We start from the raw sequence: 16237 nt of genomic DNA, 5'->3' as shown, positions 1-16237 counted from the left end.
AGGTCTCACCGAGATTCGAACTCGGATCGCTGGATTCAAAGTCCAGAGTGCTTACCGTTACACCACGAGACCTGACCGCAAGCTGCTTCTCGAAAGGACATTTATAAACCAAGCAGCGTGCCAACGGACATTATTTGGTTCGATTGTAACATGCAACGGAAATTTGAGTGTCGCAAAACAGTATATCGCGCAGAGCGGAACATCCTCGACTTTCTTCGCGTTAAGTAATTTGATGGGCGTCGTTTAACAATTCGGCTGAAATTCGTTGATTATTTTCGATTGCATGCTGTCTTTCGTTGTGGACAAGTCAAGTCTTTGCCCAGCCAGTGCTACCACCGGCCAAGCTTGCTTGGCCTACCTGTGGAAGGGTCTCCACCCTATCAGACTACTGTCTCTGGTACTGTGGGTGTCATCGCACTTCATCCTCTCCAACTTCCGAACTTTGTGGAATATCCTCATCCCAGCCGCTTAGGATTACTTTTGTGGACAATCTCCAACTATTTACAGAGCAAAGACAGCAGTAAGTACTTTTTTCCACCATTTCCGGTCGAATTTCCAGTCTATGATAGCATAGTGCAATACATGTTGCGTCAGGTGCTGCTTCCTTAAGTTTCACCAAAGTTATCAACTATTGCCATATTGCGTCGGGACACATTTTAGTACCTCGGTTTTATTTAATATTCTAAATGGGATCTAGCAGTAAGGATAAATTTTTGGAGGAGGCCCATAAGGCCATCGATGAAATAAAGGGTTATTTTGCGTCAAACCCCAACGGGAAACTGTCATCAAAGGAGAACTTAAGATACGTTACTGAGCGGTTTAATAGAGTTATAAATTTAGCAAGCATAGCTATAGAGTGTAACAGTATTTCTGAAAAACTTGAGAAAAGGCTTAGCTCCTTAGCCACTAAGGAAGATTTAAAGAAAGTAGTCAGCGAGCAGAGCGAGAAAGTTGCAACCTCACTTACTGAGGTTAAAGAAAATATGGGTGTATTAGAGAAATCTGTTACTAGAGATAAACCGAAAGGCAAAGAGTACACCAGTAATCGCTACAGTGACGCGCTTAGGAAAGGGATCAACTCTCCTCCTCCAGTTTACTCTCCTCCTTCTCCTCCTCCCCCTTGCTACACTGTCATAGTCTATAGTGATAACAAGGAACACACCTCTGAGCAAACCAAGGAGCTTTTAAAGAGAAAAATCAAGCCACACACAATAGGGGTCGGTATTAGGCGTATGAGAAATATTGGCAATGGGGGAATTGCTGTGGATTGCCCTACGATAGACTCTGCACTTGATCTGGACGGAGAAATTTCCAAAGTGGGAGACTTAGGCTCTAAGTTTGCTGAGAAAAATCACCCTCTTGTTAAGCTGGCCAATGTCCCGCGTTCCATTGAGGGTAATGACATCCTGCAATTTGTTTACCAGCAAAACGGAGACATTCAAAACATGTACAGCGAGAGACAATTTATGGACAAAGTTAAATTAAAATTCCCCATGAAACAACGGAACACAGACTACAACTCCTGGGTAATAGAGGTCCCTCCAAAACTAAGAGAGCTTCTTAACAAAGAGAGAAGAGTCAATATTGAATGGAGTAGGTGCCCAGTGTATGATTTTCTGCCTGTCATACAATGCTACAAGTGTCTAGCTTTTGGGCATAGGGCAAGAACTTGCACTGAGAAAGAGAACACCTGCAGCCACTGCGGAAAACACCATCTTTACAAGGATTGCCCTAAGAAAGAAGATCCACCCAGATGCGTGAACTGTACCAAGGCGAACTACTCTAACAGAGATCACAACTCAATGAGCTCCAACTGCCCGATGTTGTCACGTGTCAAAGCGGAAACCGCCCAGAGATTTGACTACAACTCCTAGTGCTCCCATCGATCTATGAACCTTCGTATCATCGCCGGTTCTTCTAAATCGGTAATCTACCTCTGTATTCTCTTCCAGCTACTGTAACCTGTTCGTCATTTTATGTCTTACTATTTCATAATTTACCTGTTACGCGTTTCATCTGTTATCTGGAAGTTTGGCACCCATTGCGTTTCTGTTTTCGTGTGATATCTGTGCCTCAACGTTATACTATTATCAGTTTTACCAACCTGTTAATCGTCGCGTGAATCATCTGCTACCTGTATGTCTGTTACGCATTGCACTTCTGTTCTCTTGTCATTGTACTGACTCATTTTGATATATGTCTTCTTATTGTCGCGCCATTTTGAAGTTTACACTGTATCTTATTATTTGTACCATTCACTGTATTGTAATTCTGTTTTCTTTTCTTTAATAAATGACCGATGCGAGGCGCTCATGGGTTCCCATGAACCCTGGTTGACTATTTTCCTTCTCTCCTATATCACTTTAATTCCCCTTCACCTTAGCCTCTTCGCAACAAACTTTATCTTCCTCCTCTTCTAGTCTAAAACGGGCTATACCTTTGAGTTCGGCCTCGTTATCTTTCTCAGCACTGTCTTTCGTTGTGGAAATCGCGACGACCGCCAGCTGACAGTTGCACTGCACGATTTCGTGCAATGCAACTGTCAGTTGATGTCAGTATCGCGCCTCTGTCGTGCGAGCGCCGTGACTGCTTACGATAAAAACACGCTTGAAACGAATTAATGATTCGATTATTTACACACCGATCACGGACAGCCATCGACAATTTACGGTCTATTTGCTTTCCACACGACGAAACACGTTTCTTAAATTCTTTTTCACCGCGTCCGCCGACCGCAACCGTCAATCTCTTCGCGACAGATTTGTGGCAACAGCTTCGCGTTTTAAGGAGAAAGTGTAGACGGAGAGACTTCCATTATCGGCAACAACAGATGCGGCGATATATTTACGCGATAGTCGATAAGGCAATCTGCAATGCATTAAGGTGATACGCGACACGTGGATCTGTGTGACGTTATATAGTGTAGTGATTAGCCCTCTGGACTCTGAATCCCGTGATCCGAGTTGAAATTTCGGTGGGGCTTTTTTTGCTTCTTCGCCCCTGTCATCGTTTATGCAATGGAAGGTGACAGCGACAATAGAATTCAGAAATTTTTTTTGCTTTGAATTTATAACAGAAACTGTGCTTCACACACGTGCGGCGAAGCAGAGTTTCTGCTCGACGCTTTGCAACGTTTCCATATGTTTATTCTGCTTTAACGATAGTTTCAAAACGGAATTCAACATGTTGCAAACTTCTGATCCAATTAACATTACTGTTTCGAATAAAAAAAATTACAAAATGTCTTCCAGGCACTTACGTCAAACTAGAATAGACAATTTCAATCAACCGCACATAAGAAAAGCTCGTGTCGGGAGTGGTATTCGAACCCACGACCACTATTGCACGCTCCCGCATTTACAGGAAGGATCTACCTTGATTTTGGCGCCTTAGAACTCTCGGCCATCCTGACGTTATTCTGCGATTGCGATTGATGCCTAATCAATTTTGAATATTCATTTCTCGTTATGTTCAAGCAGTTTTATGACAGGCCGACGTTGAACTAACTAAACGATGATTCAATTACAATTGTTTAGTTTACGGAATTTCGAAAGAAGTTATGACATGTTTTGTCTCTTACAATAAATGAAATTTCCTTCCACTGAGTGATTACGTCGACGCTAAATTACGAGTCGTTTTTCCATTTTGACACCAGACTATCGGAATGAGGGGCGGGAGGTCCCGATTAACTCTACATGAACTTCTAATGCAAGACAGAAGTCACTTTATTTCAATTCAAACTTTTTTCTCGAAAGGAGTTAAACAGAAGACAGACCCGAATCTATTGCTAACAGGAAAAGTATGATGTACGGGGGCGAGGCAGTATATTACTAATTTGAGATTGAGAGCATATATTTTATATTAANCGTGCAACATGGATAGTGGGGATATATTTTTTAAAACTGATAAAAATTTAAAATAAGGAAAACCTAAATCCTATTTTTTTTTTTTTTGTTCCTAGAAAATAATTGGCATAATTGGCTTTTGTAATTTTACTAACACTCCACTGTTATTATCTATCAGTAAATATATGCAAGGCCTATTGCCGTTTAAATATAGTCCAATATATTCAGAATTGATCTGATGCAAAATTTTTGGATTTTTGCACGATTTCTTCATTTTCTAATTTATTTTTATCAATCGAAATTATAAAATCGTAAAATAATGACACGAGACAATGCACCTTTGAAATATCCAGTTATATTTAAATATCTTATTAAAATTAAAGCTTATATTTAAGTAATTTTTGATAATTATAAGAGTCAGAACTCTTATAATTATTTTTTAAGTACAACGTAAATAAAATTTTAATTAAATTACATTTGTCTTAAAGACACAAAATATTTATGTCTTTAAGACAAATGTAGAGCCATCACAAACCCTGTGTGCAAGTCATCATTCCGTATGGACTTGTGTGTCTAATAATGGAAAAGTTATTTATATAGCTGGATGTACGTGCATGGCTGCTTACCAGTTTTTTTCTTAAATTTTCATCCCGAGAAAATGAATGTAATTGGAACAATTTAATACATGGATAATCTCGATGCATCGTTTTCGTGTATATCTCATACAGCTTCAAACTATTTATAAAAAACTCTCTATTATGGCAGCCAACCACTGTACAATATCTTTTCTAAGACGTCGCCAATGAAAACCTAAAAATTGCAAAAAGCTCTCACAGTAGCTGAACCAATAAGTCTATAGAAAGTTAATTTAACATAATTGTATAGCTAGTTGGTCCAATCAGAAAATTACCTCATTGCGATCGCGTGATCAACAACAGTAAAGCTGAATACCAAAATTCAAAAATTAAAATTAGCAAAAATCTTGAAAAAATTTATGCGAATATATACTGTGTGTAAACTTCGATATAACGTTGAAGATATCCTTTTGCATTTAAGCCACCAACTGTTTGGCAGAGTGTTTTTCTCTGCACTCAAAACAACGAAGGAACATTTCTGATCAAGAACGTCTGATGTTGAATTGAATCCGATCTATCAAAATAAATTAATTTTCATCGTATTTTAGATACGTTCGTCGAAAGCAAATTCGAAACTTCAAATAATTAGCAAATTATTTACAGCTATTTTGAATTCTCGTTTAACTGTTTGGGTTAATGAAATGAAAATTTTACACTAAGAACAAGCAGGTTTTACAAAGGATTTTCTTGTTTAGACCAAATATTTATTTTGAATGAGTTAATACAAGAACAACTTAGGAAGAAAAGAAAAATATATATGCAGTATTTTTTGATTTGAAGCCGCATTTGATAGCATAATGCTTAAAAATGTTGATCAGTAAGCATTTTTACAATTTGATTATGGATATTTACAGAAAGGCCACTGCAAGGGTAAAAAGTACGAGTGGATATACAGAGTCGTTTGATATTAAGATTGGTGTACTGCAAGGTAAAATTTAAAGTTCTATGTTATTTTCTTTATATGTTAATTAACTTGTGGATCATATCAATCTGGGTTTTTGGGTTTGCCTATTTCTGATTATAGAGAGTTCCATATATTGATGTATGCTGACGACACAGTTATTATAGCAGATTTTCTAAATTTGCTAAATGTTTTTGCAGAAGTCTGTGAAGATTACGATTTAAAAATTAATTTGGCTAAAACAAAAGTAATGGTCTGTAGGAAAGGCAGAAAGTTGTCTCATCATGATAAATGGTATTATAAAAGTCAATTACTGGATATTGCTGTAGAATATACATATTTAGGAGTACCGTTTTAATTCTCGGGATTGTTTTTATCTACAAAAAAAGCATTTTTAAAAAAAGTAGAAGTGCAATAGGAACAATGTGACCTTTACTAACAAAATTAAATGTATTTAATGTTGGTACTTATATAAAATTATTTCATTCGCTAATATACTCTGTGTTGTCTTACGGATCTTCTATCTGGGCGATGAATCACTTCCAGAAATTGGAAGTATATTTTTTCGTCAGATTTATAAACTTTCCAGATTGATTCCAGGTTATGTGATACGATTAGAAATTGGATGCTCTACAATTTCAGTTTTGTTTATTAAATTAATGATTTAGTTATAGATAAGAATTTTGGAAATGTAAGAAGATCGTTATGTTATATTATGTTACAACTAGCTGTTACCCGCGACTTCGCCCGCTAAGATTTTTCAAGCAAATCCCATCTAACAAAAATCTCATCTAAAGTAGAACAGTAGAAGTTGTCCTTCCGGTTAAGCCTTAATGCTCTTCCTCTCCTCCCGCTGGGGAATTTCGAAAAATCCCTTCTTAGTGCGTTCCCTAATAGCGTACCAAATTTCATTCCTTTAGGTTCAGCGGTTTGCTTTAGGCGATGATGAATCAGTGACTCAGTCAGTCAGTCAAGACAAGTAATTTTATACATTTAGATANATATATTTTTTAATTAAAATTTCTGTCCCCACTGAATAGTTTTCTAAATTTTTATTATTTATTATGAATAAGTTACGTAAATATCTATTAAATTATGCAGAAAACGTGTTGAAATGTATTTGTATTATTAAATGAATGGATGAGTTTCTTATTAACTACATAAAAATTATGAATTTCTCGCATAAAACAATATAAACACTAATATTTAATACTTTGAGGTTTAATGGAAAATAATTATGCAAAACGAATGCGTCATATAAGAAAGTACATTAACTACAATAAAGATTTCATCTTACTTTTTCCAGTAAATCGTCGATTACGTCCATTGCATTTATTGAGAGATGCAAAAAATACTGCACCCGGACGTTTTGAGCGACTGAAAAGACATTGGTACAGTACATTAATCACACGTTTTCTCTTTTTGCCATTAACAAACTAAAAATAATCATCGCTTACTTTTTATTATCTCCATAAAGGACACATTGTCAATATTCGGGACTTTTTCTAAATACATCTCCATCGGTGTTTTTTCGATGAACATTTGGTATAAGAGAATTCCGAATGCCCACCAATCGCAGTAAGCATCTAAAATGAATGCATATTAATTATAATTACAAGACTTAAACAAAATGACGTGATTAAATTGAAATAGAACAACTCACCATACGGTTTTTCCTCAAGGATTTCTGGACAAAGATAGAAGAAAGTGCCGCAAAATTGTTTCGGATTTTGTTCATACTGACAGAATGATAATCAGTTAATGAGAAATCAACACTTGTACGAAAATTAAGATAATATTTTACACACTACTTACTGTGCAGAGACCGAAATCAATCAGTTGCGCTCCTTTCGACTTATCTAGCATGACGTTATTCGACCCGATATATCTGTGAATGATTCCTATCGAAGACAAAAGCAAATTCATTATACAATTTACATTTGAATGAATAAATAGATTTTAAAAACTACCTCGATTATGAATATACATTATGGCCGAAGCCACTTGAGCACCGATCATTTTGACTCGGGCTTCTTCGAAGGGTCCGTCATTTTCTAAATTATGAGTTATATCCTGTCCGTCCACAAAGTCGCAGACGAAACAGAAACTGAAGAAGACAATTATTATTACATAAAAACCATTAAGTATTATTAATAAATCAAATGTAGAGTTAAAATTTACCTAGTATTTGTTTTGAAAAAACATATTAAAGAGACGATGTGCGGATGGCTCGATATGGTTGTCCACGCTTTTCGTCCTTTATTCAATTCGCGCCTCTATAAGTAAAGTAATTTTTTAAGTATACACTAGATACAAATTAAGAATATTCTGTAGACATTTGTAATTAATGTATATAAAGCATCGATTTATTTCCGCTTAGTGCATCATCAATAAATGATGTGTGAATGTGATGATTTTTAATATGGAGATTAAACGCTTTATGTACTAATGATAGAATATGCTTATTAAATTATTTTATATTACATGGACAAGGGTGTCAAATAAATTTCTATTATTATAAGATTAAGAATATGAAAAACAAAGCTGAAAGAACACCTGTGCAAGACAAAAGCGCTTTCTCTCGACGGCTTTCAAAGCCACGTTTTGGTCAGAGTTTCTGAAGCAAGCCAAATAAACTGTTCCAAAAGTCCCCTTTCCAATCTTTTGAAATTCATAGTCATTAATAATGTCTTTATTAATTTTTGAAGAATCGACTCTGTATTGAGAATTTTCCGATTGACTATTCTAAAATCACAGAATCGTTTAATGGTAAACTTCGCTAAGTAAAGCATTAAGTGTATACGAAGAACGAGAACTTACCTGCGAATCGGAAATTTCTGCTGAATTACAGCGACAACAATAGAATTTATAGAATACGTTTCTACAGAATTCTATAAATTTTTCTGTTTTCTTTTACTTCTTGTCATGGAACTGTGAATCCTTTTTTTTTACGGGGAGACACTTTGTTTCATGCAAATTTTTGTCAATCTAAGAAAAGTCAATAATAAAAATCAACTACGCTTGAAACGTTTTGGAAAAAATATTTTTAAAAATCGCTAATAACTGAATATTAGTTACAAATAACTTCGATTTTTCTAGAGAAATAGTAATATCTTACGTTTATGGGATATTCTGTATTTCGCTGACCATCTGGTTCAGCGTTATCCTCTCTCCTATAAAAAAAATTCGATTATTTTCGAATAAACATGAAATAAGTCTTAATTACAAATATAATTAATGAGGAAAATTACATTTTCCGCTTCTCCTTAATACTCAACTTTCGCAAAAACATTTTTATTGCGCTTCGCATCATTTTTCTTAGCAATTCCAACAATACAATATTGTTAAAAGCAGCTTATTGTTGTAATTTATTATTATGAAATTACATTTAATATTAAATGACGTGATTAAATATCTAAAATTCCATTAGCGTATTAACATGAGCTATTGCAGAATTCTTTACAAAATTTTATCGTACGTTTCTTTTTCATTGGTATTAAATTTCAAAAACGCAGTTAGGTAGATGAAAGTCGAGATCAGATATGAAAAGATTAGAAGTTGATTGCATCGGAAAGTTCATATACAGTTAATCGAAGACTCCTCCCTCGATTAACTATATACGAACTTCCGATACAGAACGACGACAGGGGAAAAAAACAAGAGGTCTCACCGAGATTCGAACTCGGATCGCTGGATTCAAAGTCCAGAGTGCTTACCGTTACACCACGAGACCTGACCGCAAGCTGCTTCTCGAAAGGACATTTATAAACCAAGCAGCGTGCCAACGGACATTATTTGGTTCGATTGTAACATGCAACGGAAATTTGAGTGTCGCAAAACAGTATATCGCGCAGAGCGGAACATCCTCGACTTTCTTCGCGTTAAGTAATTTGATGGGCGTCGTTTAACAATTCGGCTGAAATTCGTTGATTATTTTCGATTGCATGCTGTCTTTCGTTGTGGACAAGTCAAGTCTTTGCCCAGCCAGTGCTACCACCGGCCAAGCTTGCTTGGCCTACCTGTGGAAGGGTCTCCACCCTATCAGACTACTGTCTCTGGTACTGTGGGTGTCATCGCACTTCATCCTCTCCAACTTCCGAACTTTGTGGAATATCCTCATCCCAGCCGCTTAGGATTACTTTTGTGGACAATCTCCAACTATTTACAGAGCAAAGACAGCAGTAAGTACTTTTTTCCACCATTTCCGGTCGAATTTCCAGTCTATGATAGCATAGTGCAATACATGTTGCGTCAGGTGCTGCTTCCTTAAGTTTCACCAAAGTTATCAACTATTGCCATATTGCATCGGGACACATTTTAGTACCTCGGTTTTATTTAATATTCTAAATGGGATCTAGCAGTAAGGATAAATTTTTGGAGGAGGCCCATAAGGCCATCGATGAAATAAAGGGTTATTTTGCGTCAAACCCCAACGGGAAACTGTCATCAAAGGAGAACTTAAGATACGTTACTGAGCGGTTTAATAGAGTTATAAATTTAGCAAGCATAGCTATAGAGTGTAACAGTATTTCTGAAAAACTTGAGAAAAGGCTTAGCTCCTTAGCCACTAAGGAAGATTTAAAGAAAGTAGTCAGCGAGCAGAGCGAGAAAGTTGCAACCTNAATTCAATATACATTCCGTATTAAATAAAGTTTTATTAAGTATTTTAAAAAATAACACAGTACTTATAAAACTACTTGAACATTGTTTTGTAATGATCAGACTTACTCATAATAACCGAAATTTTCGAATTGCTAAATCTATTGTTCTTATTTCTTATTAAGAAATCAAACTATATATAAGTTATTATCTGGATTTATATTTAGTAGCTGCAAGGACGATATTTAATGTATTACAGAAACAAAAAAATTTAAAAGGTAACATTTAATTTAAAGTACATTTAATTTTTTGTTTATTATCAACTCTATCGCAGTTAGATAAATTACAATACTTTCGAATAATTATGAAGTAATTCTGTAATTATTTATGACCTTCGACATTTTAATGAGAAGTGTATATACGAATATATGTAAACAAAGTAATAAAAGCAAACTAATTTTTACTTTCTTTTAATAATTACGAATCATTTATACCTCACATATACATTACAAATTTTAAAATTTCCAAACTAATATACGTAATTTTCAAAATTATAAGTTTTCTATAAAATAATTCAATGTCTTAAAAGTAGTACAATGGAATTAAGATAGCAGTTCAAAAAACACACAAGCAGTCTGCAAAAAAGCGATTTCTTCTTCAANTAATAATTACGAAACATTTATACCTCACATATACATTACAAATTTTAAAATTTTCAAACTAATATACGTAATTTTCAAAATTATAAGTTTTCTATAAAATAATTCAATGTCTTAAAAGTAGTACAATGGAATTAAGATAGCAGTTCAAAAAACACACAAGCAGTCTGCAAAAAAGCGATTTCTTCTTCAAGGACGTTGTATTTGAAATTAATCAATTTATTGCCTAAGACACGTTGAGGAAATTCGAATGATAATGGAAAATGCACAATTCGTCAGATCAGCATCCAATCAATGACGTCGACACACAACCTAATCAACGTCATTGTCGTTATATTGTTATCTGTCTGTTTGTTTTGACAAGAACGCTCCTGAATTACATACCTATAAGTGTTTTAAAACAGTTTTACAAAGGTAACTAATATCTAATTATTTAACGTAAAACTTGTGTAGTTCACTCTCTATTCAAAACAGAAAATTAGTTATTCTTTTATAAACATTATTTATAATTATATATATATATTTAAATTTAATATCTGTAAGTTAGTAAATAAGCTACCTAGATCAATCAAGTTATTATAAGAGTTAATACTAATATTTATTAATTTTATTCTGATAAATTCTTCAAATCAGACAATTTATACATTAAAAATAGTATGTAAACATTTTGTAATAAATAAACCTTTAAATAAACTAACATAGACATAACTGAAAAATATTGTTAACATATTTACGTATATTTCAGCTTAAATACGAACGTTTCATAATCATTTTACATTGGGCAGATAGTAATGCGCAAAAATACGGTGTACGGAAACAAGACAGTACTACGNCGCCAGTAACCGTCACAAATAACAACACAGAAACAAAATTGCACACGATATATATTCTTTTAATTCTTTCCGAACGCGGTTCTTTTAATACACCGACCTACAGATTTTCACTTCAATATATACAGCCTACAGGGAAGTGAGTCGCCTCCTATTAATTTTACAGGGATATACCGCACGCGCGCATAACAGAGAACAACCGAATAAATTTAATGACTAACTTAAAACTAATCTTACGTCTATCTTAAAATAATGGGGAAAAGAAAGGATAGACTTAGGAAAGCAAAGGTACGATAGGAAAGTAAACAGAAAGTACCCGGGTTCAAGTCGTCTGATCGATCTCCTTAACGATTTCCGTCCTCAAAATCGCGATCCCTTCTCTTTCTCTAGTAAACCATCGGTTCGATGTCTGAATTCTCTCACTCTTCTAGTATCCGATGGATCCTCGTACCTCTTTCTGTGTTCAGTCTTGGCAGGGTTCTCTCTCACGACTGCAATCTCCTCTCTTCCACCCTCTATCGAGCTGGAGCGCAGCGTCCGACGTCTGTTTTTTCCCAGGTCCAACCAAAAAAAGTCCACAACTCGTCTCTCACGTTGTCTTGGGGTTTTACTTCCTTTGTCTATCTCCTGAAATTCGGGGAAGTCTTAATCTCCTCCTCCTTTGTTCAACTCTCGTTCTTAGAAAGGGTAATCCTCACCATCAAGCAGTAACGATTTATGTAGAAATTGCTTTGAGACAATGGAAAGAAAGTTAGAAAGTAGAAACGAAAGAAGAAAATAGAAAAGAAGTAAAGAACTTACGAACTATATAAAGACTGAAATATGGCTGACAGCCACACACTACTAAACGGAATCATTTTGACGCGCAAGGCGGGTCTCGTTCCCATTCTCCAATCATCTTTGGAATCGCTGCTTTTGGGCGCGATCGTTCAAACTTCGCCGGCCACGATGCATTTTCGATGAAATTAACCTATCCAATTTCGAAATTTCTCTCCGTTGCGTGTCGGCCCGGGTTGAATTTTTGTCGATGCGTAACGAAAATTTCCCGTTTTTGAAAAAAATAATCCTGGCTATTGTATCGTCCGAAATTACTTTTTTATTTTGCACAAACAATATNTGTCACTGATGACGATATCTCCGTGTGACAGAATTATAGGACGAGACCTTCTACCGCAACTAGGTTTAGTCGAGAACCAGATTTTGCTCCCAGATGCTCACGCATTCTTATTATTCGATATAATAGAATTTCATACAGATATTGTCGTCAGTTTGAAACATGAGTAGTAGTGATATGAAACATACTAATCACAAAATTAATTTCAGATGTCTATTAAATTAAAATTACAAATAATTTTTAAAATTAAATTAATATTGCAAATAAAAATTTTTCGAATGAAATTATTTCAGATCACAAAATTAATTTTTCGATCACAAATTAATTTTCTTTTAACAACAAGGCAAAGTTTCTGTATTAATTATTAAATGTTTTTATAAATTTGAATTAAATTACAGTAGAGTGTCGTTTATCCGAAAGTCGGTTATCGGAAAGAATTCCAGTTGGCAAATTTAAATTTTCGCTAGTGCTGTGACGCTGCAATCTTTGGCTATATCTTGGGCTACTCCAATATTTTTTTTGTTGGTGTGTGTGTGTTTTAGATGGCAGCACTAGCACTTTTGTGTGTTGTTTTTCTGAGGATTGTGCGTGGTGCTGAATCGAACGTTTTTGATACTAAATCAACTTCTAAAGTATATTTTTTTTCGGTTTTTATATTTTTCAATAGATTAATTTTGTTTGTACAAAATAAAGAAATAATTTTTAACAATACAATAGCCACGATTATTATTTTAAAAAGTTTAGGTCAGGCTTAACATCGACGAATATTCAACGCGAAGCGACACGCAACGGAGAAAAATTTTAACACGAGATAGATTAATATATTTTTATCGTACATAATCGGTTATCTGAAAAATAAGTTATCCGAACATCCCCAGTCCCAATTGATTCGGATAATCGACGCTCTACTGTAATTTTATTTTAACAATAAGGAAAGTTTAATATATTCTTTCCAACTATTATAAAATTAATTTGCAATAATTTCAGATCAAAAATCTCTCGGATAAATTAAGATTATAAATATTTAAAAAACTTTTTAATTTACTTCATTTTAGTTTTCATAAAATATCTTGTAACAATAAAGCAAAGTTTCTGTACACGACAATTTAAAATAATATTATTTTTCTTTAAAAANTTAAATACGAACGTTTCATAATCATTTTACATTGGGCAGATAGTAATGCGCAAAAATACGGTGTACGGAAACAAGACAGTACTACGTTTAGATAGATAGCATACATTTTTAATTATAAAAATTAAAAATACGTTTAAAAATTTTAGCTCAGTATTGTGACGATATTACAAGGAGCAAACTTATTGTGACAATATCACAATAATTTTGCTCGTTTATCCTGTATTCGCAATTTATATTTTGTTAAATTTTCCCTGAATCTACAACTGTCTTCTATTTTATATAAAAATCTGTGCACTTTTGCGTATTAATTTTTAATTAATACGCAAAAGGACACAGTTAGTCGAGGGTTAGTTAAATTAATTAGGCCAAGAGATGACTGATTATATATTGATGTCATAGCTCTACGTTCATCTAGTAGTCAAATTAAAACATTTTATTTCTGCATGGGAATCAGTTTCGGAATGCTCTTCTTTTTCCATGGTGAAAGTGAACATTTCACAGTGGATCTGTTTACGTACAGACTTTATTTCGGTGATGTCGGTCTTGCTACATTGTGCATATTTGCATAGGATCAAATTTATTTGCTTCATGTTTCGATTACAGACAAAACACTTTCTGACTTATGAAGAGTTCCGCTCAATGAAATATTTATTCTAAATTGTATGTTCCCACCATCTGGTGTCTGGAGTAGGTTTTATCAGGCTGATCTTGTCAGCCACCGCAAAAACAATTTTACGGCGAAAAGCGATTATGCATCATTATGGAAATCAACCAATCACACCCAAAAGCCGGTTAAGTAGATTCAGGGATAATAGAAACTTTTCTTCTTCTCTACAAGCAAACAGGAGTTTTAAACGCCATTTAAGCCACAGAAGCCAGATAGATTACAGCAACAAGTAAAGTAGGAAATTAAAAGACAACGACAAAACGAGCGAAAACAGTTTTGAGGCAGTAAAGATGGGTAGAAAAAAATTTAGCGAATGGAATACCTGTAATGCGGTTCATTAATGACAAATATCCCACAGTGTTAATAATAGATACCGGATCATTATTGTTTAAAGAATTTGCAAACAAATTGACTAAAAGGAAAAGCCACAATGAAACAGAAAAGTTCAAAAGCCTAACGGACATTTATTCAAAACTTATGTAAATATTGAACTGAAGTTTGGAAGTTGGAAATCTAAGATCTACATTACCATGTTATGTCACTGATGACGATATCTCCGTGTGACAGAATTATAGGACGAGACCTTCTACCGCAACTAGGTTTAGTCGAGAACCAGATTTTGCTCCCAGATGCTCACGCATTCTTATTATTCGATATAATAGAATTTCATACAGATATTGTCGTCAGTTTGAAACATGAGTAGTAGTGATATGAAACATACTAATCACAAAATTAATTTCAGATGTCTATTAAATTAAAATTACAAATAATTTTTAAAATTAAATTAATATTGCAAATAAAAATTTTTCGAATGAAATTATTTCAGATCACAAAATTAATTTTTCGATCACAAATTAATTTTCTTTTAACAACAAGGCAAAGTTTCTGTATTAATTATTAAATGTTTTTATAAATTTGAATTAAATTACAGTAGAGTGTCGTTTATCCGAAAGTCGGTTATCGGAAAGAATTCCAGTTGGCAAATTTAAATTTTCGCTAGTGCTGTGACGCTGCAATCTTTGGCTATATCTTGGGCTACTCCAATATTTTTTTTGTTGGTGTGTGTGTGTTTTAGATGGCAGCACTAGCACTTTTGTGTGTTGTTTTTCTGAGGATTGTGCGTGGTGCTGAATCGAACGTTTTTGATACTAAATCAACTTCTAAAGTATATTTTTTTTCGGTTTTTATATTTTTCAATAGATTAATTTTGTTTGTACAAAATAAAGAAATAATTTTTAACAATACAATAGCCACGATTATTATTTTAAAAAGTTTAGGTCAGGCTTAACATCGACGAATATTCAACGCGAAGCGACACGCAACGGAGAAAAATTTTAACACGAGATAGATTAATATATTTTTATCGTACATAATCGGTTATCTGAAAAATAAGTTATCCGAACATCCCCAGTCCCAATTGATTCGGATAATCGACGCTCTACTGTACTTTTATTTTAACAATAAAAAAATTTAATATATTCTTTCCAAATATTATAAAATTAATTTGCAATAATTTCAGATCAAAAATCTCTCGGATAAATTAAGATTATAAATATTTAGAAAACTTTTTAATTTACTTCATTTTAGTTTTCATAAAATATCTTGTAACAATATAGCAAAGTTTCTGTACACGACAACTTAAAATAATATTATAACAATAAGGCAAAGTAAAATATGGAAATAGTTCAATATAATAATTATTTAAATTATATTTGTTACTTATTTATTAAATATCGTAAAGAGAACAATGCTTTTTAAAATATTTGTGGTAATAACAAATTATTTATTATTATTCAATCTAAGACATTATAAGAAGTTCGATGTCTAAATATTTGTAGTTCCAGTTTTTAAA

General features: G+C 33.8%; 1 protein-coding gene and 2 non-coding genes across 3 annotated transcripts; all 3 read right to left on the bottom strand.

Moving 5' to 3' along the window:
- Window positions 1-72, bottom strand: Trnaq-uug. The gene has a single exon. It is a non-coding gene; the product is annotated as a tRNA-Gln (tRNA).
- Window positions 73-6669: 6597 nt separating this feature from the next.
- On the bottom strand, window positions 6670-8612 carry LOC111638470 (RAC-beta serine/threonine-protein kinase A-like). Its single transcript, XM_023384193.1, has 8 exons — window positions 8500-8612; window positions 8202-8369; window positions 7563-7657; window positions 7352-7488; window positions 7197-7282; window positions 7045-7120; window positions 6839-6967; window positions 6670-6758 (listed from the first exon to the last, which is right to left on the bottom strand). Exons 4-8 carry the CDS (start codon window positions 7398-7400, stop codon window positions 6670-6672), a joined length of 429 nt encoding a protein of 142 aa, XP_023239961.1. The 5' UTR covers window positions 7401-7488; window positions 7563-7657; window positions 8202-8369; window positions 8500-8612.
- Window positions 8613-9042: 430 nt separating this feature from the next.
- On the bottom strand, window positions 9043-9114 carry Trnaq-uug. Its single transcript has one exon. It is a non-coding gene; the product is annotated as a tRNA-Gln (tRNA).
- Between the last annotated feature and the right edge of the window lie 7123 nt (window positions 9115-16237).

Source organism: Centruroides sculpturatus, unplaced genomic scaffold, assembly GCF_000671375.1.
Source record: "Centruroides sculpturatus isolate CEXI.00-Female unplaced genomic scaffold, Cexi_2.0 scaffold1140, whole genome shotgun sequence".
Taxonomy (NCBI): Eukaryota; Metazoa; Arthropoda; class Arachnida; order Scorpiones; family Buthidae; genus Centruroides; species Centruroides sculpturatus.
This window is presented reverse-complemented; position numbering and strand designations above follow the sequence as displayed.